Below are 27,873 nucleotides of genomic sequence, written 5' to 3'. Positions count from 1 at the left end.
AGAGTAAATTGGGTTGATATTGAAACTCCATACATTTTGAATGGGATGAAAAACTGGTGAAAAACTTCAAAGCTCATTTACTCGAAAGCGGGTTTTTGTAACTTACACCCCTTTGCTTCTAAGCTCCTCTATTCTAATATCGGCGTTGTTGGAGTTATTGAAAAGATATGGTCTCTCGTGAAACATGCTTCGTAATTACACTGTTGAAAACGCTTTGACATCCACGTGCAGTACAACAGAACATGTGCTCGATGAACAAATTGAGATTTGAATTATGAAAATGCTACGGTCAACCTTGGTCAGCCAAAGCAAAATCAAGAAATTGACATTTATGCTTCGTAATGATTACTTTGAAGTCAATACTTTGGGCCTAGGCTGGGCAGATATGCTATTGGTGATTTGATGGTGCATGAAGAAGAAGAAGAACGATGGTGTTTTGAAAAATCCTATCCCTACCACACAGGAGAAGATTTTAAAATGCCTCTATAAAATCTAAAACAAAATCTAATTAAAAACGGTTTGATGTACGGTGTAAGACTTTGGACGGACTACATATTGAACGTATAAATTTAAATTTAACATTTTTTTTCTTGGTAAGGTACTTAATTTGTACCAATTGGGTTTTTAAATTAAGAATAATATATTGATTTTTTGATTTTATTCGAAAGAGCACCTTTTTTTAAGCCAGTATGATTTTTTTTCAGATTTTTAAAACTTTATTTTGATACCTAAATTCAATTACAAAAAGATTTTTTGAAATCACCTTTTGACAGCTGGGCAACTGCTTGACAGCTCCGCCCAGTACGAAATGCGACGAGGGGTGATTCGACAAATCGCTCCCATACAAACTTTAAATCGATTTTTAAATAGGTTCCCGGGCACCAAAGTTCATGAAAATTTGGATTTCGGCTCAGTTTGGCATGTAGATTGTGAATATGGAATTATCTCAACACCACTAAAGAAGCCAATTGCAGCTGGTCTATGGAAAATTGGCTTCTTTAGCGGTGTTGAGATAATTTCATATTCAGAATCTGCATGCAAAACTGAGCCGAAATCCAAATTTTCATGAATTTTGGTGCCCGGGAACCTATTTAAAAATCAGTTTAAAGTTTGTTTTACTTTGTATGGGAGCGATTTGTCGAATCACCCCTCATCGCATTTTGTACTGGGCGGAGCTGTCAAGCAGTTGGCCAGCTGTCAAAAGGTGATTTCGAAAAATCTCTTCGAAAGTGATTTTAGGTACCAAAATGAAGTTCTAAAAATCTGAAAAAATCACGGTGGTTCAGAAAAAGGTGTTCTTTCGTATAAAATCAAAAAATCAATACATTTTTCTTAATTTGAAAACCCAATTCCACGTGTATGGCAATTCAGGTTTTTTCTTAACTCACGATGACCGGTTCAGTCGGATTTGTTTTTGATGGAAAAAATAAATCTGGATCAAATGAGAACAATATTGTCAAAATCGGAGAAAATTTATCGCAGATATAACCATTACATAGTTTACCTTCTTTATTTTATTGTCTGCTGTTTCATATTATGAAGTAAAAAATAAAGGCATTGCAACTTCTAGAAATTTCATCAATCAGACTCTTCCGTATTTTTTATTTTATTCATTGCTATAATTTGAGTTTTGGGTAAATATAGCATCATAGCTATTGATATGTTTATCTTTGTATTAATTTCCTTCTTTCCAGTCCCGTTACGGTGCCAAATTCCTATCACTTTTCTACGCCCAATTCTTATAGGTTAAGTAAAATTTTAGCTTCAAAAAGTGATACATCTGCAAATGAGTTTTTTTTTATCTCAAAATTGAGTAAACTTAGTTGAATTTATATGTCATTTTAACAGTACTGCTATTCTAACCTCTAACTATAACGTCAAAAAGTACCGAACAGACTATGTATTACGAAGTAATGAATGTTAGTGAGAGTGGAGATAGCAAATATGGTATCTACTAAATAATTCTAATCAATAAAAATGTCAACTATACAGACAATTCTGCTCAATTGATGATTGCATTTGTCTATTATAACTTTTTTCTTTCGATCTATTATTATTCGATCATATATTGTTTGACATTATGTCATAAATATCTTTTTTCATTACTAAAAATAATCTAAAACAGAATAAAACTAAACAGCATCTGCAGAAGTAATCATATCGGCATATGATATAATTACCTTTTACCTTCGCTCGCGTAGGTACGTGTATAATCGCCGTTCTCACAACGCGAACAAAACAAAAAATAAAAAAAAATCATCTCCGTCTGGAAAGAATCTTTGTCGCCGCCAAAATGCACCCCATGACGAAGCTTAATCATAAATAGTCGACTAGTAACTTTTTCGTCGTTCTCTTTGTTCCGAAACAGCCGACGACGGGCCATTAGCCTGTGCGCGCAGGCGTAATCGACATATGAATGACACTAACGAGTGGAGCTTTTTTGTCGATCATTTAAAGCTTTCAACAGTGTTCGACATTCAATGAGAAAATCTTATTGGAATCTTATTGGAATCGTAAACAACAGCTTTTCCCATTGAATTCTCATTGACTGAAATTCAATTTAACCGTTATTTTGAAGTTGAAAATATGATTTTTTTTTGTCACACGAAAATCGTTTTTTTTTCGTAAACCGTGGGATGGACGTACTTCGGACATATTGCGCTGGATAGAGGGCCAGATCTGCTGTCCAATGCATTATGTCCGCGTTATGTTTCACATATTTATTTGAAGAAAAATTTATTGTTTCAACCGTGACGACAATAGACCAACGTAAACCATTAACGTCAAAGATTATCATTAGTTACATAAAAAAATAATTGAGGATCAAATTAGATTAGAATTAACAGAATTAATTAGAAACAATTACGGCAAGTATAACAATAGCTGGAAATTCAATCATTTTTTTGTCTTTAATTCAATGCAAAACTGCAAACTAGAACGGTGATTTTTTTTAACGGTTGGAAGTTTAATTTACTTATTTATTTATTGTAATGACCTCCATCTAACAAAATGTCATCAATAAATTAATTAATAAGGGGATTCATTTGATAGCGTAAAGCACTTATTAAAGTATATTCTGATTAAAGGTCGCGATCGCCAAGGCGGTCTTTGATTACTATTCCATTCACAATTTCATGAAACATTTCAAATAACAGAAAATCATGAAAATAAAAAAGAAAATCGCGTTAAGTACTGTTCCTTTGAATTCCACTAAGAATTTGCATCCTTTGACAGATACGTATTTCGACCTCAACTGTAAGGTCGTCTTCAGTGTCTTGTACTTGAATCGACTCATGGCTTACGCAGCAATTTAAACTGTTTAGTGAGTCCTCTTAATAATTAATTAGTTTTGTACTGTTCATTTTAATCCCGCCCTCTAATGTTTATCTTTTGACTGATACGCGTATTTAGACTACTACTTATCTGGAGCTCGATTTGAAAAGGACGTATGTGCTTTTTCGATTAAAAATTCGATCGATTGGAATCGCTTATTATAGCAAAAACCGTTGAAATCGAACAAAGTTGATACAAACAGCAGAATCATCACAAAATCCACAATACACTCATTCGAAGAGGATATTCTGCTTAGAGGAGACACTGAGGAAGATTATAAGTAGTAGTCTAAATACGCGTATCAGTCAAAAGATAAACATTAGAGGGCGGAATAAAAATGAACAGTACAAAACTAATTAATTATTAAGAGGACTCACTGAACAGTTTAAATTGCTGCGTAAGCCATGAGTCGAGTCTAGCACAAGACACTGAAGACGACCTTACAGTTGAGGCAATACGTAGAACCAGTAAAGCTTCTATCGTTCCTCACTGCAAGTGCTGTGATAGCCTCATTGGTAAAGGCGACTAAAAATTTACGATAGCAGGATTGGAGGTTCAAATCCCGTCCATGTTTGTAAGTTTTATAATGAATTCGATTTTTTTTATGTGACCTATTATTTTCTAAAAATAGAATTGCACACTTAAAATAATTACCCAAAAATGAGTAAAAAAGTTAGTTTTTACCCTAATTTTGCTTTCGGAATGTTATCAATAACTTTTTAATATCAAAATTTGTTATTGAAATATTTCCCAAATTCACTGTTATTAAGTTGTTATTGCCACTAACAAAACATGTTATTAAATTGATTTTTCAGGAACAAATTTTTGTTATGTGACTTGTTATTTTGCCGCTTATGATAGACAAGTTTATAACTCAATATGTTATGTTAATAACATGAAAATTACTAATTCCATTATGCAGTTATTTTGCCAAAATAACGCATTTTGTTATGCTGTTATTATTCTCTTCTGCTCGGGTCCTATTTCTACACCCGACTGACTGGATTGAGAATCGAGACCGATCGCAGCAGCCCGCGAGCGAGTGCGGACGTGCCAAAATTTTTGGCCGTTGTATTTTTCGCGTTAATGGGTAGTACGCTGATCGCAAGAAATTTCTTGGCCTATCTCGATGCGTGGAAAATTCAGGCAAGGAATCGCTCAAGAAATAATAAAGCGTCGCTTTATTCCGGATCCTAGTACGGAGCTAAAACGAAACGTCAAATCAAATGAGGCTTGCTGTGTTAAATTTCTTGACCATTCCGGTCACGGAAAAATAATGCACTGAACGAAAATTTCTTGAGCGATTCCGTTTGAAGTGCATACCTCGCATTAAATATCATTAGCCGGGAGATTCTGGAATTGGTGATCCGAAATCGGTGGAGTGTTTTTGAGTGAAAATAACAATTTATTGATAAGGCTGGAAGGTTGGAGCTGGGAACAAAAATTGGATTGAAGCGAGTGTAAGGTGAGAAGCGCTAATTGTGTGGTGGTGCTGCCAGCCGACCAATGGCGCACATAGGGTTAGACGAAAAAGAAGTAGTCGGCAGGTGAATAAAAGAAAACGTTTTGGTATAAAGGAAGTGCTCGTAGCTCGTAACTGGAGAGAACGGAAGTGTTCATTGGCCGGATAATCTGGCGATCAGTGAAGTTGGGACATAGTTGGATTCGTGTAAGAAAAAAATGAAAAGTAGTGGTAGAGCGTTGAAAAAAGAAACTTGATGCCCAGAAAAGAGAGTGAGCTGAAGATCTCAGCTGAGCTGTGAAAAATAAAAAAGACCGGAAGAGAAATAAAGCTGGAGTGTTGGAAGAAAAGTTTCTTAAGGTTTTGATGGAAAGTGGGCAAAACATGGAGAGAAGCGAAACAGGGGCTGATTTTAAGTGAATTTCCTGTGAGAGCAAAAGCTGATGAGCAAAGAAAAGCTCAAGGTGATCGTGATCGAATGATACAAACTGGTGATTGTCTGACGGCGCATCGTGACGGGCCATCGGAGTGCGGCAACCGTGGCTGATGCATATGAAGGATAATTGGCAAGAAAACGCCATCCGGGTGAGAGAATTCCAGTTTCATACTTGTTAGGAACAATGGCGTAAACTTAAATTATTGCCAATAGAACTAGATATTTTAAGCATAAGAATGTGCGAGCGCAAAAATCGGTTGCCTTGGCGAAACGGAGAGGAGACAGTCAAACAACCCTTTTTACATTTCATTTTGTCGTGCCTCTTTTACTTTTCACACATAAGGCTTGTTTTAACGGTTTTAAAACAACATTTATCTAATATTTATCCATCTTCTCATAAAATCACAGTAAAAAGCATTATTAACAATCAAAAACTTCACCAATTCCCATACCAAAATCCCATCTCCTTTCTATTTACGAGGGCGTCGGTGAGTCGCTGGCATCTCGATAAATAGATATCCCTTCCCTGCTACCCCTTCCCATCTACATAACGTATTTCTTATCGTTTCAGAGAGCGAGCAATGGCGCTTAAGCCTAGGCTTGCAAGCCAGGACACAGTGTAAATGCCTGTGCCCCATCCCTGAAGAAAGATGGCCCAAGGAGTGACAAAACCTTTTAGCTACGTCACTCCCAACGTTGGTGATCGAACATACTAAAACACTTACACTCACATCAACACATCTACATGTACTTCTAAATCAAATACACTCACACAATCTGAATCTTGTCGGATCACTCGCTTATAGTGAATCCCAAATCAACCCATTCCAAATATCCAACTCCTTGACACCTATGGGGGCGCCGGTGAGTCGCTGGCCTTTCATAAAGTAGGTGTCATATCATCACATCCTTTCCTATCCTCGTAACGGAGAAGATGGGCGTGGCCGGCAATGCACATTGGTCGGGCTCCATACAAAGGGGTGGCCAAAACTCTCAAAAAACAAAATTGATATTTTTAAACTTTATTTCATCTTATAACAAAGTTAATGTATAGTAGTTTCATGATTCTTGATTAAAAGCATACCAGCTTTTGTATTTCAATGGCATTTTTACCGCCAAAGTGGCCTAAGTCATAAAATTGAAAAATGAACCATTCGAAAAAAGTAAAATAATAATATTTTGAGAATGAAATATATATTTTATGTTATCCAGCATATGAAAGCTTGTTGTTGGGCTGTTTGAATGCACGTATGGTGCAAAATTAATATGTCGAAAAACTTTTCATATTTTCATATATTGTACCATACGATTTTTAGTAACTTTTATGTTAAAAAACGGTTCGTGTCGTCACGTGTCGCCGCAGTTTCGAATAGTACATCTTAAACATCATGCTTAGGGCTGCATAAAAACGTTTAAAAAATTTGCAGAAATTTGCAGTTTTTCAAATTAGAGCTATTTAAAAAAGTCATGTTTTTTCATATATTTTACGTTTTTTTTTCATTTGTGACCGAAATAAAATTTATCTTCCCACATTTTTCACCCGTTTTGAACAAACTTGATTGGATTTGATCGAAAGTTGATCATTTAATTAAATTCAAATTGATTTTCTAACATAAAACGCAAAAAAATGTGGGGTTTACTGATTTTTACCGTTTTTTGAAATTATTGAGGTTACGTAATTTTTGAATACCCCTCTTTAACACTAAAAATACTACACAACATATCTAGACAACCTCTAACTTCGATTTAACACATAAAAAGAGTTTTGGCCGAACTTTATCTTTTTCTGACCATTGTGCAATGGAAGTTTTCATGTCTTTTTACTTCAACCTCTAATTGGATAGCTATTCCCTCCCAAATAGCATTCCATAAGCAGTTAGAATAGGAGTATCAATGTTTTAACATGACAACTTTCAGTATGCAATCTACGAATTACTCCGTTACCACGCAACGCAACTCAACGCAACGACTGACTGGATTGAGAATCGAGCCCACCGTTAGGCGCACGGCCACGAAGCCCACAATCTCAAATGATGTGTCATTCTATGATTTTCTTCAGAGATGCAATCACAAATTCTTCCAGAAATTCTGCTAGGAACATATTCAAAGATGGTTGATTTCGAGTTAGACTTTGGTCTCAGTCAGGAATTCTTGCAGGTGTTGTTTTTCTCCATAAGCTCATACAGGAGTTCTACCAGGAGCATATTTTGAGATTGCTTCACGAAGTCTTCCAGGAGTACCTTTAACGATTGAATTTCGCCAGAGGGTTTTTTTTTATAAATTCTTCTCGATTTTCCTTAAAAAACTGCGTCATCAGTTAACCGTTCAGGAACAACTGCAGAGATTCTTACAGGAATTCCCCAGGAAATTTTACAGAGGTTTCTCCAGAGATCTCGCCAGTCACCTTTATTGCTTCATTCAAGAATTCACAAGAATTCACTAGAAGCTCACGCAGGGAATTCTCCAAGAATTCATTTAAATATAGCGCATTTAGTTCACCACTGGACTATCGCACTAGTTTTCACGAGTGCGAAAACGCTAATAAAAGTGCGCGATTGCATCAAATCAACTCGGTGTCTTCAGAGCACTTGTTCACCATAGATTGAAGAAATAGTGCGCCGAAGACATCAACCTGATTTGATGCAATCGCGCACTTTTATTTACGTTTTCGCACTTATGAAGTCGCAGTTCGCAGTCCAGTGGTGAACTAAATGCGGTATATTCATGTGGAATAATCTTCCTAGATTTCCAAAAATCTCTGAATGAGTTCCTGATTAAAACAAAACTGTAGGAAGTCTTGGAGTGATTTCAGATGATTCACTGGGTGATTCTTTGGGAGAAATCTTGAAGCAATTCTTCGATTAATGTATGGAAGAATGTCTGGACAGTTTTACAGGAGTATCTGCGTGAAATCCTGGAGGGATCTCTGATGAAATTTTTGAATGAGTTATTGAAGGAATCTCTAGAGAACCATTAGATGTATTTCTGGAGAGCAATTCATGAAGGAATCTTTAATGGTTCTGTGAAGAATTCCTGTAGGAATGTTTGGAACGTATTTTGGAGGAATCCCTGATGTGTAACTGCATATCTGAGATTCTCTGGAACAACACCTCAAGGTTGCCATGCTTTTTGGCCTAATGGTGGGCAGAGAATATTCTGCAGAGATTTCTCCGAGAATTCAATTAAAGATTCCTCCGGAATTATCTTCTGAGGTTTTAAATGCTATTTTTAATTCCCGAATGAATTTATAGTGGAATTCCAAAAATCTTTGAATGAATTATTGATAAAAAAAACTGTACGAAGTCTTGAAGTGACTTTAGATGATTCACCGGGATTCTTTGGGAGAAATCTTGAAGCAATTCTTCGATTAATGTATCCTGGAGGGATCTCTGATGCAATTTTTGAATGCATTATTAAAGGAATCTCTATTGAATCATTATATGTATTTCTGGAGAACACTTCCTGAAGGAATCTTTAATGATTCTGTGAAGAATTCCTGTAGGAATGTTTGGTATAACTCCTGAAAAAGACATTTTGGAGAAATCTCTGGAATGTAACTGCATTTCTGAGATTCTCTGAAACAACATTTCAGGGTTGGCATGCTTCTCGACCAGTTATTGGTGGGCACAGAATATTCGCACTGTCGTAAATAAAAAACTCACGGCAAGTTACTTTTACACACATTTATTCCCTTACTTTTCCGTCCTCTTCTTCTACGCTTTCTGAAATATCCCGGCGTATTCTTCCCCCTACACTTTCCCACATTCTTAATCTACTCTAACCTGTCTTCTCACCGATTCGGGTCCTCTTCAACCTTCCACCAGATCCAGTAGGCTTCGGGTTGCTATGGCGGCTTCCATGCGTCCTTTCGGTCTTAATGCAGCCCACGGCATAAATATCACAAGGCAGGATAGTAGCCTATGTAAACATAATTTTTGGATGTAAACATGTGACGTCGTTCCTATCGTTTTACGTTGATCAAATTGGTGAGGAGTACTAGATCATTGTGTAAACGCTTTTGAACGATTTGAATTACGTCATCAAAAACTGTCAGATTTCCGGAAGGTATCACCTTCTAAATATTGCGGATTTTAGAAAAATTTCCACTCTGCGGTAGCCGCCGAGTTCTACCGCAGCTGTCAAAGTCCTACCGCAGGCTTGAAAATCATTCTATCATTGAAACTGAAGGCCAAATCAAAGCATGCTTGCAAGGTGAATTTCACTGAAAACCAACAACAAACAATGATCATCGGCGTCGTATCCAAGGCTATCCAAGGCATTGCTAGGGCTCGCTAGGGTAGACCGATGATACTTCAGTGAAAATCAGTAGTCTGACAGCTGCGGTAGCTTTTCGTTCAACCGTAAAACGGAAAGTTTTCTCTAAATGAGCAATATTGTACACCGTGAATGCAGCCGAGGGTGTTGACGGACTCGGTCTACGTCGGAGCTGCTCAACATAAGTAGCCCAGCCAACATGAAGTCGTATATGATGTACAATAGGATGCTAAAGTGGAGGCCATATGCGTACATGCTCACATTAAACCGCGTGTATACGCCTACAGATCCCAAGTTCTGCCCAAACAGCGGGGTTCATTGGATCTGGATTAACGTATTAAAAAAAGGCAACTCAATTTCAATTTCTGAAGCAATATTTTGAGAATTGTTTTTTTATGAATCGCAACAGCTATATCTGGTAGAATTCTTGAAAGAATCTTTAAGGGCGGGCCACAAAAAAAAAACTGGTCCGTATGATGGATTGGAGGAGGCAAATTTAGGAGATTTTTGAAGTAATATTTGGAGAAATTCTGGGAAAAAACTAGATAAATGCCTGAAATCGCCATTTTGGTCCCAGTGTCCAAAATTTCTTCAAAAATCTACGTACATTTGATAGCCATATTCCTTCTGATCGACTTTGCTGAAGACACGAACTTTCTAGGAGTTCAGAATCATGAGATAAACCATGTCGTTTTAATGGCACACTAGCACCACATAGCGGTGGAATTACGTACCAAACATTCCACCATTTGAGGGTCATAAACCTGCTGAACAACTTTGCTAAAGGTCTAAACTTTGCAGAGGATACGGTTTTTGAGATATAGTTTAGTAAACCATTAAGTTTTCCGGTGATGCCAAACTTTTCGGGGTGCTGCAATATTTAATTGGGGTGTTACAATACTAGACGATGCGATTCCATATTAATGGCGGATAGTGTACCTTGGTATCGCCAGTAATCGCCAGTTTATTTACATACCTACCGGACTGCCGAAGTCTCAAGCCTCCTACCAGAACCCGCAGCTACTTTCATGAAACCGCACGATGAATTTGTGTTATTTCTTAATTCCAATCCAAACCAATCCAGCTTCGAGGCTCAGTATTCTGAACATTTTTAACTAATTACACTCTTTAAGAACACCTACATTGATTCTAGGACATTTCTCCCGGATATGGAGGTACAGCGATTCAAACATCAAATTTGAATCTACTACTATTGTTACCATTCCCAGCACTGATTTTTGCACATTCGGTGTTCAAATTAATAGGAAGTCAACTTATTAGGCTATACATATATTGGACTATAGATATGCTATATCCAAGACATTTTCTATGAAATACTCCTACACAATGTCAAGGGCTTCCCATCCTCACCAAATGAAGCAAATTGACCTAAGCTTCTGAATCCACTTATTACTGCGCTAAATCCACTGTTTCCGCACCACAAAAACGATTCTATCAAAAATCAATCATTCCTGGGATTCATGATGACGGATACCAATAAATCCATCAATCAAAATCAGCCACCACGCGCCTCCATCGAAGAAGGTAAAGCTGTCCCGGCATTCGTGATCTCCCCCAACTCCACGAGCAAAGGAGGCGCACCGTCCTTCATCACCGTCCATCACTTGGCTACCTACCTACGAACTTGACGGCGCACATCACATGGGAGCAGTCCGCCGGTGATGGCGGTGTGGTGCGTTTGTTTGTTCATATTTTAACACCCTAATCTGGAAAGATTGCCGTCCGATCCATTTTCCGTCATAAAATCTCGGACTTCAAAAGCATGAACCAAACGTTAACGTAACGATGCGTTTGACTTTTATTGTCCCGTCTCCGTCCCGTCCCTTCGTCTTTGAAGCCGTAAATTGGCTCTAAAGCGGCTGACGCCGCCACCCACCGGTAGCGATCCCGATGCGGAAATGTATGAACTGAAGGAAAAAAACTGCTTTCTTGTTAGGGAAGTATTTACGACCTCTTGCTTAGCTGTTGCGATGAACACAGATAAATGGACGCGGCATTGCTAAAGCTATGGACAATGCTATTCCAATGATCTGCCTCTGTTGCGATGTCCTGCTGGCTTCCAATCTAACGCTTGTTTGCAGGGGCGGAAAGCTCCTGCGTAGAGTGTGGCCGACCCACCTACACTTTCACTCCCGAATTTCTGTCGCTATCGGTTTTTGATGACATCGATCATTGAGTTCCACGTTGGAGATCCAATTGTGAGACCACCATGCACGAATTATATACCGCAAGCAGCTATTGATGAAGACTGCAGCCGTTAAGTGTTCTTCACTGATACACACCAAGTTTCACTGGCGTAGAGCAGATTTCACGTTCGAGTTGATAATTTGGAATTTGGTGGGTTGACAACCAGATTGTTTTACATACATTAAACTCGCAAAAGCAGCCTTTGCCTTCTTGGTCCGTGCACCTATGGCGATCTTGGTGTTACCATCGGCCGCCAAGTAGCCACCAAGATATTGGAATAAAGATAAAGATAGGAAAAAGATATCAAGAATAAACGCTGATCGTCACGTCCAATTGTCTGTGCGACAACGACGAAGATAACAATAATGATTCAAAGGGGTTTCTCATGCTGGCGGCCTTCCCTGGTCGAGATTGTTACTGTTGTGTTTACCTTTACCGCCCAAATAGATGGCAGTGTTGATCACGGTGGGAAAGGTGGATGGATATTCGGTATATTTTAGAGATCAATATCAGGAAGACAGCCAGTGCCATCAACGGCTGGGGCATTTTGTTTACAAATTCGAAAAATGTTTATTCTTTTTATTATCGATTCTTTGTAGGTGTTTTTTTTATCTTCGCTTTTGTTTGGCTTCGACCGATGCTCTTGCTCTATGTTTGTGTAAATGTTCTAGCAGGTTTCCTACAATGGGTGTTATATTTCGGTTTTACAATCGAATGTGTTTTTTTTCTCTCTGTTTGGAAGATTGTGTGAAATGCGAAAAAGTGTTTATGCTCGTAAACATTTAGGATCTCAATAATTACACTGATTGATGGATAGCTTGATTGATGGTTTCTGATTGATGTTTATTCTCAGTGTAGAAAACGAAGCGTCACTCATCATGGCATGTTTTGATTTTTGTGAAAATGTCTTTTTTCAAATTTTGTTCGCACTTTTCTTCGAATATTACATAAACGTATTGCTTGGAATAAACCGATTTAAATAAGTATTATGTTTTTTTTGGGAAAGTTAGTATACATTTACATTGAGTCTTATATTCAGTTTTTCAGCCATAAAAAAAAACAGATTGATTTCAAAACGTACCGAAGGCAATGTTCTTCTCATTGTGACCGCGAGTAACTCATACGGTAGCCGATCTCGGTGAAAACTTGGCGCTGGATGTCATCGTGAAAAGACTATAGGTAATATTTCGATAACTACATTGAATATACGGCTTCCTTTAGTTTGTTTAGAATACACGCCGTCGAAATTATTGTCCCACGGCTTTCGGGTCGAATTCGTACTGTGCGTAGGGTGGCCCGAGCGGGTGGAACCGATGCTCGGAGGACGGTTCGGAATCCTTTGGCGATGCTCGGGAACTGGTGGACGTACGAAGGGTGTTGTTGTGACTGTTGCCGCCGGATACTTTCGTTGTCGAGCGGTTCCGCTTGAGGGCGAAGCGCAACTCGGAGGCCATCTCCGAGCAGAGGGAGATCTGTTGGGAACGGGAGGATGGATAAATGTAATTGTATACATGTTTAGTATTGGGTTTTCATTAATGTTTAAACTTCTGTAATAATTTGAAACCCCACTGAATTATCATTCATGAGCTATATTTCACACTAGTCCCAACCCCAAGTAACAGTTTTTAGTCAAATATTAATTAGCCATCAAAATGTTACTTGGGATCAGACTTATTTCGGGTCGACTTATGTACAGCAGCCGACCCTATCATGAACTTAAAGGAACTTGGGTACGTTAGCTGCTGCGAAGTCGTGTGCGAAATTCGACAATGATAATATAATAATAATGAGTTTAGTTCGAGTTTAAATAGGTGCAACATGTAAGTAGTCATCAGCTGAAGCTATTTCGGGTACTTTATCATGCACCATAGTGCGTTGCTGTTCTGCAGTGATCTAGAGTTCACCAGACTCTGGTCTAACCGTACCTTATTCTAAAATGTTTCACTGTTTGTTCTTAACCTTTTTCAGTTTCTTTACTTTCTTGGGCAGCTCGGCCTCATGTAAGAGCGTCTTGGCCGTCTGCGAGCGATCCTACGAATTGAGACTTCCTGTCGTCAGACAATACAAATCACCTGAAACTTGTTGAGACGACTTGGAACGTATCTGAAACACCACGAAATTCTACTCAAATATCGCAAATCGCCCTGGAATGCCTTGAGACGTCTCTGAAACCTCTACAAATTTCCTGAAACGCTCTGAAAGGGCCTAAAACGCCATCAAACTTTTTTAATACGCCTCTGGAGCACTTTGAAACACCCTGAAAACGCCCTGGAACTTTTTGAAACGCCTCTGGATCGCATTGAAGCTCCTCTGAACTCCCCTGAAACTTCCCAAAGCGCCTCAAGACGCCATGAAATCTGAAACCTCCTGAAATGCTCCGTAATGCCATAAAACTTCTTGGAACGCTTCTGGAAAGCCTTTGGACCCCTTGAAATACCCTGAAACCGCTAGAAACACCCTAAAACGCATTGAAACAGCTTGAAACGCCTTGAAACGTATCGGGAATATCTTGAGACGGCTTGAAATGCTACTGAAACCTCCCAAAACACCCTGAAGTGCCTTGACAAGCCTCCGAAACCACCACAAACTTCTTGAAACGCTCAGAAACGCCTTGAGACACCTCTAAATACCCTGAAATGCCATGAGATGCTTTGAAACGCTTTTGAAACTTCCTGAAATGTACTAAAACTTCTTGAAACGCCTTGAAATGCCTGTGAAACGTCTGGAAACTTCCGGAAACACCTTAAAACATGAGACGCCTTTCCTGTAGTTCTGAATCGTCTGGAGACGCCTTAAATTCTACTGAAATCACCTGTAAAGCCCCGAGGACCTTTGAAACGACTTTGGAACGCCTTGAAACGTCTCTGAAATGTATTGAGCAGGGATGAGAAATGTCATAAAAATGTCATATGATTATTTGCAAACTTCTCTAGTAGGAAATGTTTATCGACGGCACTATTAATTTTCCACTTGATTTTTCATTTCTTATTACCATTACGTATTGGAAATTGAAAAATGACATGACATTTTGTTTTTTAGAAATTTCGTGACATTTTCCATCTTTGGCCTTGAGACATCTCTGAAACCTCCACCTACTCCCTGAAACACTCTTAAGCGATCTAAAACGCCCTTAAACTTTTTGAGACGCCTTGAAACACCCTGGATCCTCATTAAACATCCTGAAGCTTCCTGAACATTCTTGAAAATATCCTTGTTGACGATACTTGCCGAAGGAATCATCCGAGAAATTTCTAGATGTATTTCCGATATTATTTATGGAGTCCTCAACGAAATTTTAAGGAATTGTTTTTGGAGAATTCTCTAAGGAGTTGCTGGAGAAGGATCTAAAGAGTGCTTTGGACAAAAAAATTAGGGTAATTTCTCGCTTTCTCAAATGGAACGTCAGGAATCATAACATAATATTGTGTATGAATTCATTTGTTTATAAGTGTTTTAACTTAGTTGCTAATTCTACATTTGTGGATGAACCTTTGGTGGAGGTTATAAAGTCTTAAAAAATCCGAAAGAATTTCTAAAGTTTAAAAAGAACTGAATAATTCCTAGGACAAATATTCCTCGCATAACTTTCTGAAAAGTTTATTAGAAAAGTTTTTGTAGAAATTTCTGAACGGAAAATATTGTAGGAATCCTCGCAGACAAGTTTAGGGGAATCCTCGTGAAAGTTTCTGGGGCATTTTTTCGGGTAATTTTCGTAAAAAATCTGATCAACTTCTGTAAAACATTTTTTGAAGATTCCTCGAAGAAAATTACAGGTGAATCTCCGGACGAATCACCGGAGAAGTTCATAAATTGCTGGCATCGGAGGAACTTTTGAGATAATTGCCTTGGATAATTTTCTGGAAGCATTGAACAATCTTTGGAGTAATTCTCGCAAAAAACTGTTAGAGAAATCCCAGTTGGAATTTATGAAGAAATTGCCACAAGAACTTCAATATGAAAAAATGTTAGAAGAATCTCCGAAAAAAAATCGAAAGGACAAAGATATTTGTGGAGGATTTTTCGGAGAAATTTATGAGGAATTGCCGGGAGAAACCTTGGAGAAATTTATGAAGAAACTCTTGAAACTCTTGAAAGAAACTCTGAAGAAATTTTTGGAGAAACGTTCGAAGGAAATTGTCGGATAAAACATCGGAGAAATTTTTGTCGGGGCTATCTGAGCACATTTGTTGAGATTTTCAATTTCAAATTAAACAGTGGATGAATTCTTGGAGAAATTTCTTGAGAATTTCATGGAGAATTCAGCAGAGGAAGTTTTTTTTTAAAGAAGCTATTCGAGTGATTTGCAGGAGACAGCTTCTGGGAGTAAACTTTGATGAAATTTCTGAGAATTGTCTCTTGAGAGCTAGAAGAGGAATCTTAAAACAGAAATGTGGGAGAAGCTTTTAGGAAATTTTCGGAACAACTTATGAATAGTGTCTAAAAGTGCTCTCGGAGAAATGGAATAATATATTGATATTATGGAAATTGAATGATTTTGCCCCTCTGCAACTGGTAGTCTACATGATTTTTTTTTGTTGCAAAGATGTCCAATATAAGTCAAATGATAATCCCCGTTAAAGTTTATTGGATTCTGAAGGGATGCTGGGACCATTACTGTATAAGTTTGCGAGAAACACGCTTGAATAAGATGATATGAAAGTGTTTTTATTAGAAAAACTTTTTTTTCCTTATAAGTGCTTTATTGCGATATATGGCGAACAATTGCCTTTCTTCGGAAAAAAAATCGTTAATTTGAAAAATGGGCATTGTTTTTGCAAATTAACTTAATATTTTAGATATTTTTTAGGGTGTAAGAATCAATTTTTCAATTTTTCAAAAAATTTTCTTCAAAGTTCAGACAATTTCCTAAAAGCCACACAGACACCACTTTTTCTGGGTTATGCCAAATTTTAATAAAATTGATTTAAAGATGGTAAAACAAACTTTAGCCCTTTTCAAATGTAAGCCTAGATAAATTTAGAAAAAAACAGGGTATGGAAAGTTGCTTTAAATACAAAGTCTTTGAACTCACTCAGATTCAACCCTTAAAAAAACAATAATTGAGCAAACATCACAGAATTTCATAAGAAGTCTTCCAAGGAATTCGAGAGAATCATAGAAAAAAATCTGGAAGGAATTTCTGGGGGAATCATAAAAGTTTCTTAAATAACAAGATCCTCCTCCGATTCAGTTTATTATGAAATATGAGTGCATAAACTCGTGAGTGCGAGCAAAAATCGGCCTTTGTAGAATGCCCTTGGGATTCTATCAAGGACAAAGTTTCCTCGAAAATTTGTCCGAGGATTTCCCCAGAAATTCCTCATAAAATCCTCCCTAAATTTCCCCCAAGAATCCTTCAGAAACGTATTCGTCTTTCGTTCCTTCGGGGATTCCTCTAACAATTTCCAAATCAGAAGATCATGTGGGCATTCCCTTAAAAGTTTTGGCCCAACGATTCCTCCAGAATTGACTCCGATGATTTTTTTTGGAAATTTTCTCAAGAATTCTTGCAGAAGTTTCTTCGAGAATAGAAGCAGTTGAATATCTTCGACGATTCCTCTAAAAGATCCTTTAAAATTTTCATCAGCAATTCATACGAATTTCAAAAGTTTCTTCGGAAAATCTTTCAAATATGCTTCAAGAAACTGTTCCATTGGTGCTTTACATTTTTGGCGAGGTTTACTTCAAAATTTAGTGAGAATTTTTTCTTGAAATTTATTCAAATAACCCTCCATAATTTTTTTCGAGTGAAACACTCAAATTTTTTACGTGAGTTCTTCGAAAAATAGCTACAAAATTGTCAATTCAAATTCCTAAAAAAATTTGGTTTGCCGGGGCCCGTAGCGTAGTGGCTACACGTTCACTTCATAAGTGGTTGGTCATGGGTTCGATCCCAGCCCCGGTACTTGCAATTTTTCGTCAGTTGGTCTTGTTGTTGTTGTTCTTGAGATATAATTTTTCAAAACAATATCTACTTCCAAGTAACCACTTTGTTGAAACTGTATGTATTGCTTTTATAACGTACATATATTGACATGCGCAATGCATGGACTTTTAAAGTTTAAATAACCGGGGAAGAGGACCCACTATTGCTGGCTTACGATTATACTGGTATAATCGTAATTCAGCTATAGTGGCGCCACTTCACACGTTAATTGAACTTTAATGGTTTATATAGAGTAATGCTTGTCAATATATGCAGTGTGCACGTTATTTAAACAATACGCATAGCTTCAACAGAGTGGTTACTTGGGTAAGACACAACTGGTCATTCATTACAAAAATGAACTGTAAAAAAATCGCAGGTTATGGCGTAGTTGTTCCGGCATTTTAAGGGTAAAAGTAATGGTGTTGAATATTTTCCATTTAAAAGTGAATGCGGAAAATACTTTCATCACATATTTTGATATTAATATGATATTGATAATAATCGGAGAGCAAAATTTGTTATGATATCAAACTAGTTACTAAGTATCATACTCATTATATAAAATTATTCATTTTGTCTCACAAACCCGCCATAAACACGAGTTTCACTTAAGAAATATTTTCAAATAATCGAAAATACTATATTCAATTTGTAATTTATTCTAAGAGATTTGAAGTTGATTCACTACAAAGCAAGATAATTGAATTTTAGTTGTTTCTTTATTTTCGAACAATACGAGCTTCGACTTCTAGCTGCAATTTATTAATTTTTCTACTTTAATTGTTTTCGAAGCACGATTTTGAAATCAACACGTTTGGCTGTCGATAGCAATTTGTGACTTTCGTTTTGTTTTTTTACGGCACTAAAACAGAAGATTCTTTAAAATACTCAACACTTTTGCAGAACATCTTTGGGGTATGGGAAATATTTCACAGATTTTTAATTTTTTTCTAGAAAGTTCGTTTTAATTGCTTCGATTTTTTCCTGGATTCAAGAATTATGTCGAAAATTTCAAGGATTCCACCAAAAATTTCGCTAGAATTTCTCCTGAACTTCCTCTGATGATGTTTACAGGACTTACACCAGAAATATCTGCAATATTTTTACTAAAATTCCTCCAAGGGACTTCTCCGAAGCTTTTTTCAGGAATTTGTCCTATAATTCTTCCAGAAATTTGTTGCCAGATTTCGTCATAAACTTTTCCATAAATAACACTGAAATTTCATCCAGAAATTTCTCCGAGAGATCTTCCACAGAACCTTTCAAGGATTTTCAAAGACTCCTCTAGGCCTTCAGACATTCCACCAGAATTCTGCATAGAATCCCTCCAAGAATTTATTCAGAATTTCCTGTGATCATTTGTCCCGAAGTTCACCTTAAGATTTCTCTGAAAATTCTTTGAGGATTTCACCGGGAGTTTTTCCGAAAGATTCCCCAGGATTTTTTCCAACAGATTCTTCCAAGCATTCGAATAATTGCTCAGAAGAATTACTTTTGAATTACTAAGAAAATTGCGCCAGGAGTACTTTTGAAGACTTCTCCGGAGATTTATCGAAGGATTCCTCCACAAATTCCAAGTGTTTTTTCCGGATATTATTTAAGAAATTCTTCGGAAGATTCGTTTAGAAATTTCATAACTGAATACAAAAATGAAGCGAAACAAAGATTCAGGTCACAATTGTCGAGCTGTTGCTTCAATTTCAAAACATGTAACTGTTGATAAGTTGATCAATAGTACAACAATAACAAAACTTGTACATCAACCAAACATATTATTGAAATGTAACTTGGTGAACGTATGCCAATAGCTTGATTATAACAAAATGAGATTGTCCAACAAAATTTGTTACGGAAAAGCTATGCTTTGATAACACTACCCAGACAACCAGAAGTCGCATAAGGATGTACACATTCCATCGTATAATGTACCATTTTAAGTCACCATCGCATATATGTACAGTTGATGTACAATTGTCATCGCATATGATGCTATTTTATGAACTTATTGCGATGTATCTGGAAAACTCGTATAAGCATACATATAAAATTAAAGAAGGCATGACTACACCGTTAGAATTCCATAATTTGCAGAACGTGAGACATATATGTATGATATCGGACTATGACTTGTAACGAGCACTCAGCTGAGCTAGCAAGAGAAGTCCATGAAGGTAACTCCTCTCAGGAACATGAGATACGGGAGACGGGGCACAGACGGAGTTTGGATAAGAACGGCAGTATAAAATTGAATGTACGCTTGAAATGTATTAATTCTTCAATTGTGAAATAAAAATCAAATAGAAAAACTTTCCCAATTTCAAACAAAATGTATGCATCACAACGTATGCGTTACAACGTGGGGGCTCAACCGGGATTTTTCCCAAGCCATGAATTTCGATATGCACCGACGAGATATCGAACAAACAACTACAGTGCGTGCGGCTTCCAACGGTCTCCAACGAATAATTACAGATCGAACAACAACCGACGATGGCATAACAATTATCAAAAACCTTACATGCCTGTTATTCGCGCCCCGAGATTTGATGGTACTATTATTGGTTATCCCGCACCACAGTTCCTGAAAGATTTTGAAACATATATAAGCAGCCTCAGACGAAGCTATTTTGTGCCAAGGTCGTCGTTAATTGATATATTCCGATCGTGTTTGGAGAAAGACGGTGCCATATGGATGTCTACGTTTGGCGGCAAATACCAGAGCTTCGAAGAATTGACCAACGCTTTTCTGCGACGATTTTGGAGTACGACTGTCCAGCGGCATATCCAAGACCAATTCCAATATGGGACATATAAACAACGGGCACAAAGATCGAAAATGTCAAATTACTTCTTAGCCATTCTACGACGAATGATCCACGTTACACATCCACCAACAGATTCATATTTCATAGAAACGATTGGCTATCATTTCCCTTTCCATATCCAGCAGAAGATCAATAAAATGCGCTCCACCGAAGAAGTATATTTGTACCTGCTAGAAGAGGATCGTATGCGGAATTATTGCATGCAGCTTTATCTGCAGCGATGTGAACGTTTGGCAGAGAATTCAGAGTATCTGGCAAATGAAAATAATCAAGAAGAGAGCAGTACGAACAACAGTGAGTCTTCGGTAGAACCTACCGCTGGCGAGAACATCACCGATCAGAACAGCGTTGATAGCAGTGGAATGAGTACAACTGCCAAAAGAGTATATCTTCGCAGTTGTAGCGGGGGGAGATGTAACGAGCACTCAGCTGAGCTAGCAAGAGAAGTCCATGAAGGTAACTCCTCTCAGGAACATGAGATACGGGAGACGGGGCACAGACGGAGTTTGGATAAGAACGGCAGTATAAAATTGAATGTACGCTTGAAATGTATTAATTCTTCAATTGTGAAATAAAAATCAAATAGAAAAACTTTCCCAATTTCAAACAAAATGTTTGCATCACAACGTATGCGTTACAGACTAAATTAAGTCACATAAGGTGACATTTTCCAGCATCTTCTACGTAATAAGTTGTAATAAGAAAAAAGTTTTACATCCCAAATCGCCTCATGTATATTTTTAATCGAAATACAAGGACTAAGAAGGACTAAGTGCATCGATGAACAAGGACAGCATTAATCATTCTAAATTTAAAAATTGAACAAAAACTACGTCAATATTAACGAATTAGAAAAAAATGTTTAAAATAGGTTATTTTAAAAATTTTCAATTAAATTACGGATTTATTTTAAATCGCATAAATGCAACAAAAACTCTTAAGAATATACAGAGAACGTCGTTTGAAATAACACATAAACTCGCAAGATTGCATATTGAGAATCGCTTAAAGTGTCACATAAACTCGTAAGAATATCCACTCAAAGTCGCATAAACTAACTTTTTAAATCGCATAAGGTGTTTCATCGAAAAAAATGCACGTATATCGCCTCCACTTTTGCACGCATAAGGCACTTTTGAAGCATCTTATGCGATTTAATTTTAACGTATAAGGCGTTTTGTATTTGCGTTGTACGTACAAACTGGTTGTCTGGGTTGTTTACAGCATTTTTGAACTCGGTATGCTGATGATCGTTTTTGGTGTAGAATAATGCCCTGAGTTCAAAAACGCGAAGGAAAAAAATACAGTAGAGCGGAAATTTTTCCTACTTTCCATACAAGGTTCATGATTTAAAATCGATTTTTGTTCTATTTTTAAGCAAATTAGCTCACTTCACATATCTCATTCTCCGTAATCAATGCTCCGATTGAGCTGATTTTTTTACTTTTACTCACCTACATATGATTTGTCAAATAAACGTTTAAAAATAATTTTTAAATTATTTTTTTTTCTCATTGAAAAATAAAAATAAATTTCTTCATATATTTTTGGAAATTTTGCTAAAACTTAATGGGATCGTCCCTATAACTCGCCAATATCTTGAATTTCATCAATCTGACGCAAAACTTGCATTCAGATGTACGAATGGTATTTTAATCAGCTTTTAATTCATGGAAACAGATTTTAAATTGGTAGAACAAAACGCAAGATATTTGAATTTTAGTAAACTCCATATTTTAAAATGTTGTAAAACTCGATATTGAGCTAAAACTCAAACACTGTACTACTTATAATTTTTTGAAACACGGTTACGAAATCAACACTAAATTGCGCATGAAAAATTTTGATCATTGACAGAAGTTTACGACTTTCGTTTTATTTTGTAAACTAGTGTAGGGTAAGAAATCAAACTTTGAACTAGTGAAATTGTAATCTTAATTTGAACCATTTCAAAATTCATTTAAACGAAGTACTTTTCAGGCAAATATTGTCCCGAGAAAGATGTTAAACAGCTTTCCGTAATATAACCTGATAACATGGACTTTAAAAGCATTGAAAAAAGCGTTTTTGTCTTGGAAAACAGGCAAATGAAAAATCACTGTGATTTCACCCATTTCCCCCCAGAGAAAGCACATTTTCGCTGCACTCGTACAGCTCATGCATTATATCACACGCAATATGTGAACACGTCAAATGAAAGCTTATTTATCGTAGAATCGACCAACCGAATAATATTCCGCATTATTTGTCATAAAATTATCAAATTTAAGTGATTCTTACTTGGAGAATGTTATCTTAAGTTGAACCATTTGTAATCTAAATTTGAACTAGTAAACGGGGGTGAGCTTCTAGTGTTGGCCTGTAGATTGCGTTAGTGGTTGCTTTGTTTACTCTTGGGGGATGGAAAATTTCACACTTAGTTTCCAAATTCCTAAAAAATTTCGAGCATTCTGAGTTGGGATTCCACTGCCTAATGAAAAGTAGGTATGAGAATTAGCAGATTCATGTGATTTTTCATTGTTTAGTATGGAATTGGCTGTTTTGTGAGTTGCTCGAGCTGCTGCCGCCAGTAGTTCAAATAAAGATTAAAATTGGTTCAAATTATGATTACGATGGTTCAAATTAAGATTAAAATCATTGTTGATGAAACATCAAATATTTCAATGAAATTTGGTGCAAATACAAACTTTTTACCATTTAACAGAAAGCTTATACCCGTGGCTTTCATGTACATACGATTTTGCCGTAGTAAATTATTTCCATGTGGGAGAAAAAATCACTTAAAATTTGCACTGCTTCAGAAAGCCGCAATTTGGTTCAAATTTTGATTACCTACCCTAATTTAATAATAACAAAACAATATATAAAGACAGATAATGTGATTTCGTAGTTATAACTTTGCTATTCTCCTCTGCTCGGGAAGCGCAAAAATTCGTCAGGATTGTCAATATGTATACACATTCTCTCATAATAAAGCTTAAATTGTTTAATGAGTAGGAGAAATATTTTTATCTGAAAATTAAAAAAAAACTTAAACGTTTGCGTATGATTTTAAGGATTTTTCAGGGATTCCATTTTAGGTGTCACTTTAAACCTAAAAATATTCTTATAGATCTTTTCCGCATTTCTTCATTCAAAATTTCCCCATATTTTTTCCGGAAATGTGCTACTAATTATTTCTAGAATTTTGTTAGGAGACTGCAGAAATTTGTACGTTTTCTTCCAGGGTTGAGCTTATTTTTTGTTTGGCAATATTTTTTTTCAAATTTTGCCTATGGATTTTTTTTAGAAACGTTGGAATCCTGAATATTCCGTTAGGGAAATGTGTAGAAGTCCTCAATGAAATTTTCAGGAGAAATATTGGAGAAATTTTTGGAGGAATTTCTGGAGAAGAATCTGAAGAACTCTTTGAAAAAATCTGGGAAATTTCTGGTCCTTTCAGGAATTCCACCAGGAATCATAGAATAATATTCTGGAAGAATCTTTGTAGAAATTTCTAAAAAAAAATCATAATGAGAATTTGTCGCGGAGGCATCAATTCTTGGTAAAATTTCAGCAGGACTCCTTGGAAAAAATCTGAAGAAATCCTAGGGGGATTTTCTGGAGCATTGCTCGCATAAATTTCTGAAGAGTTTTTAGTGGAATTTCTCAACGAAAAATGTTTTAGGAATCCTCGCGGGTATATTTCGGAAAAATTCTTAAAAAAAATTTCAATGAAATTTCTTGAAGATTCCGCGAAGAAATATATGTAGGATTTTTGAATGAGCTTTGGCAGAAATTCTCACAAAATGCGGGAGAAATCCTTACATCTTTGGTGTTGTTTTAAGAGGAATTTTAGGAAAATTTCCTGGAAGAATTTTTGGAGTTCGCATGAATTTCCGAGGAAAATTTTAGAGGAATCTTTGGAGGAATTTATAGATTTCTGTTCTCGGTTTTTTTAAAATTAAATCTTGTCCAAATAAGTAAGTACTGTCTTCCTCCGTTGGTTAGACCACATATAAACTGAACACTTTTCAATTTGACCCCTGTTAATCTACACATCTGTTCAAACGAAAAATTGTTCAAACGTCATTCTACTAATGGAACGGAGTGAAACGGAACGCAGAATCAAATCAAAATACCAAATAAGGTTTCCAGCAATATGTTTCTCTGACGGCCACAGGGTTGCTAGAATTCCCAATTTAAAATTAACCCCTCTTTTTGTTTGCATAGGGTGTCGTTGGAATCAACGGGGATAGACGACATAGCAAGATTGGAGAAAGTGGCAACACTGCCATAGCTTTGTTTGTCAAAACTGTCTATTTAATTTAGTGTGATCTGCCCAAGTGCCTGCACATAACATCGAAGTATATTTTATTAGAGTATATCGTCTACCCCCGTTGGTTTGACCGTATGTAATCTGAACACTTTTTAGTTTGGCCCCCTCTAATCTGCCTATCGTTCAAACTAAAAATGGTTCAAACATCATCCTGCTAATGAAACGGTAGGTAACGAAACACAGAATCAAAACGGAACAGCAAATAAGATTGTCAGTAGTGTGTGTTTTGACGCCAGCAGGGTTGCTAGAAGTTCAAATTAAAATATGAACCTCGTTGGTTTGCATGAGGTGTCGTTCAAACCAACGGGGGTAGACGGTATTATGAAACTTTTGGCGGAGCTTGCACTACTCATAGTGGTCACACAGACATGGCGACCGTGACTATATACGATTTCAAGTTGCAAAGATGTTTTCAACTTGTAGCTTGGACAGCATTAGGTCAATTGGTTAGATTACCCAAACATAGTTAACCCTTCAGGACGCGCTCCGTTGTTAAAAGTACAACACTACCAAAAAACCTCGCTCGTCGTATATGGCGCGAGCGTGGTGCAATTTTAGGATTGCACAGGCGCGCGTCCTGAACGGTTCAGTGTTAATGTTAGTAGTGGTTATAGTAACACATAATAATCGAATCCAACTTACCTCCTATAAAAATGTCAAGAAAATCCATCCAAAACGCACGCCATCCCGCGAAGAGTCGCCATTTTTTAAGTTATTGTTGCAGTGGTTGTTTCGATCGTCGTGTTGACATTCGAGCAGATGGAAGTATACGTGTGCGTGCGTGCGTGCGTGTGTTTGGTCACGATGAGAAGAGAAGAAAAATCGCCACACAATACATTTTGGAAATCGTGTTTGTTTTTTTTTTGTTGGACTGGTTGGTTTTGGTTGATTTTTTTGAGAGGGGGAAAGCTGTTCTGTTTATCTGATTGATCTGTATGGGTTCTGATTCAGAATGCACGTTGATTTGTTTTTGTTGTGCTTGGCAGGGTTCGTTCGCTCGGTTTGTGAACACGCGAGGTTCTGTTTAGTATAGCTGTTGTTTCTGTTGCAAAAAGATATGCGGGAAAAAGTTTTGAAAATGTGTCTTTGCTTGCAAAACACAGAACAATTTTTAAACAAAAAAGTCTGTTACACTATCAGCTTCGTATTTACATCAATTTTACACTATCTTTGTGAAAGCTTTCCATTTTTTTTCACAACGTATGGAAAAACATAAATTGTAGAAACGAAGCAACGCCTTGTATGAGTCTGTGATTTTTACAGGACATAAAGGAGACAGGATTGTACAACCCGGCTTTGTTGTTTTGCAGTCTGTTTGTAAACAAAGAAGCGAATTGTGGTGATTTTGTTTCGAAAAACGTCGATTTCGTTTTACAGTTGATCGGAATGCTTCGTTGCTTTTTACTCGAATCTACACTCTTTAGGATGCTTCTTCTGGTAAGGCTCCTGTGAGAGAATTTCCAGTGATGAGAATTTTGACAGGAATGGGAGGAGAAGGACAGTGTAAACGGGGAGACACGTCGAAGAAAACAAAGAAACACGCATTTCGGACGCACATGGAATGGAAAAAATGAGAATAAAACAGAGAGAAAAAGACGGGACGGGAAAAAGCCTCATGAGAGATGATCAATTCCATATTCTCTTGTAAAGCAGACTAGCTGATCGGTTTCAGAGCGCTTTGACTTACCCGCTCTTCAACGGCTACTTTTCGGGACTTCCACACGAACTCGCACACTGCAATCACGCAAGCCACGCCCATTCCGCCCATGAGTACGACGAAAACTCCTCCCACGTTGGCCAGTCCCAGCTCGTTCGCGGTGGAACTGGATTTGGACGTTTCGTCCTGTCAACGAGAAAGACTTCCGTCAATATCTTAAATTGTGAAATGTTCAACTTTCCTTACCCTGCAAGAACCGCCACCTCGTTTCTCCTTCCACCAACGAGTTTTGAGAATGTGCAGCTTGCCCTCCTCTTGGAGTTTCAGGACCGCCCCACTGATGGCAGTGCGGAACGGAGAATCTGTAACGATACGTAGAATGTTTTGAAGTTCTTGACCCAGCCCTCCTCCAGCAACCCAACTTACTCGGTGGCATCGCAATTCCGTAACCCTTGGAGTCGAGCATCCCTCCGACCTGGGTCAGCTCGCAGTTCCGCTCGATGACGTACTCGATCGAGGTCGATTCCATCAGGAACGCGTAGCTTCCCTTACCCTTGACGACCCGTTCCACTCCTTCGATGTTGCTGGCTGTGAAGACCGATGGCCGCGTTGACTCCATGAACGACCACATCCGCTGGTACGTGGAGAAGTTCGAGTCCTATTGACATTGAGAGACAGAGTTCAGAAGCTGAACCTTTCAGCAATTGCCCCACCATTAGGTAGTTACTCACCCGGAAGAAGGCAGCCGTGCTGCCACCTCGCAACGCCCCGTACTTGATCTTGGTCTGCTTGGCCAGATCCTCGGCGCTCTCGATCGGGGAGTCCATGCGTTCGACCGTCAGGAACGCAGCCAGGTTGGCAGTGTATGAGCTGATCATGATCAGCGTGAAGAACCACCACATGCCGGCGACCATCCGGGTCGAGACGGCCCTTCGATATAGTGGACGTTTTGAAATTGATGGGAGAGAAGTTGGAATGAACAGGATAGATGCGTTAGTTTTTGGTTTACGGTTTTGTTGAAAAGTTTTGAATAACAGAGTTTAGGTTTGTGTAGAGAGTCGATCACGTCAAGTATTTGAATTATATAACCGAATTCCATTACTATCTATTATTGTCGCGTAATCAGCAATACCACCCAACATATACTAACATTTTAGTGACCAATTAGTCTTATAGAGGTTTTGAGAACCGGAATAAAACTTTATATCTTTTTTATTGTAGTTTTATTGGTGATCTCGTACCAAATTACCATTTAATATCGCCTCTTATACTTATCTTTTGACAGGTACGTGTATGTTGACTACAACTTGTAATATTTTCAGTGTCAGTTATCCTCACTCATACAAAAAGTACTCGAACAACAAACTATTTCAGGAATAATGTTGAATTTTGGACACCTCAAAATTAAACAAGCAATGTTTTAAATCTAA

The 27,873-nt window shown here is 37.5% G+C and overlaps 1 protein-coding gene across 4 annotated transcripts in view; it reads right to left on the bottom strand.

The window, feature by feature from the left end:
- Positions 1-12,724: 12,724 nt before the first annotated feature.
- Positions 12,725-27,873, bottom strand: part of LOC115260031 (glutamate receptor ionotropic, kainate 2-like) — an 882,928-nt gene continuing 867,779 nt past the window's right edge. For 2 of the 4 annotated variants that reach the window (XM_062845093.1, XM_062845094.1), the window contains exons 13-17: positions 27,175-27,373; positions 26,870-27,101; positions 26,690-26,805; positions 26,473-26,629; positions 12,725-13,188 (exon numbers count right to left, since the gene is read on the bottom strand). In XM_062845093.1, the coding sequence (XP_062701077.1) occupies positions 12,962-13,188; positions 26,473-26,629; positions 26,690-26,805; positions 26,870-27,101; positions 27,175-27,373 (931 nt within the window). In that variant the 3' untranslated portion in view covers positions 12,725-12,961. Of the gene's footprint in view, positions 13,189-25,622; positions 26,233-26,472; positions 26,630-26,689; positions 26,806-26,869; positions 27,102-27,174; positions 27,374-27,873 lie in introns of those variants that run through there. The other 2 variants (XM_062845095.1, XM_062845096.1) reach the window with 2 other exon arrangements.

The sequence above is a fragment of the Aedes albopictus genome, chromosome 1 (genome assembly GCF_035046485.1).
Source record: "Aedes albopictus strain Foshan chromosome 1, AalbF5, whole genome shotgun sequence".
NCBI classification, from domain to species: Eukaryota; Metazoa; Arthropoda; class Insecta; order Diptera; family Culicidae; genus Aedes; species Aedes albopictus.
The sequence above is the reverse complement of the archived record's forward strand: the minus strand, read 5'-3'. Positions and strand labels throughout refer to the sequence as shown.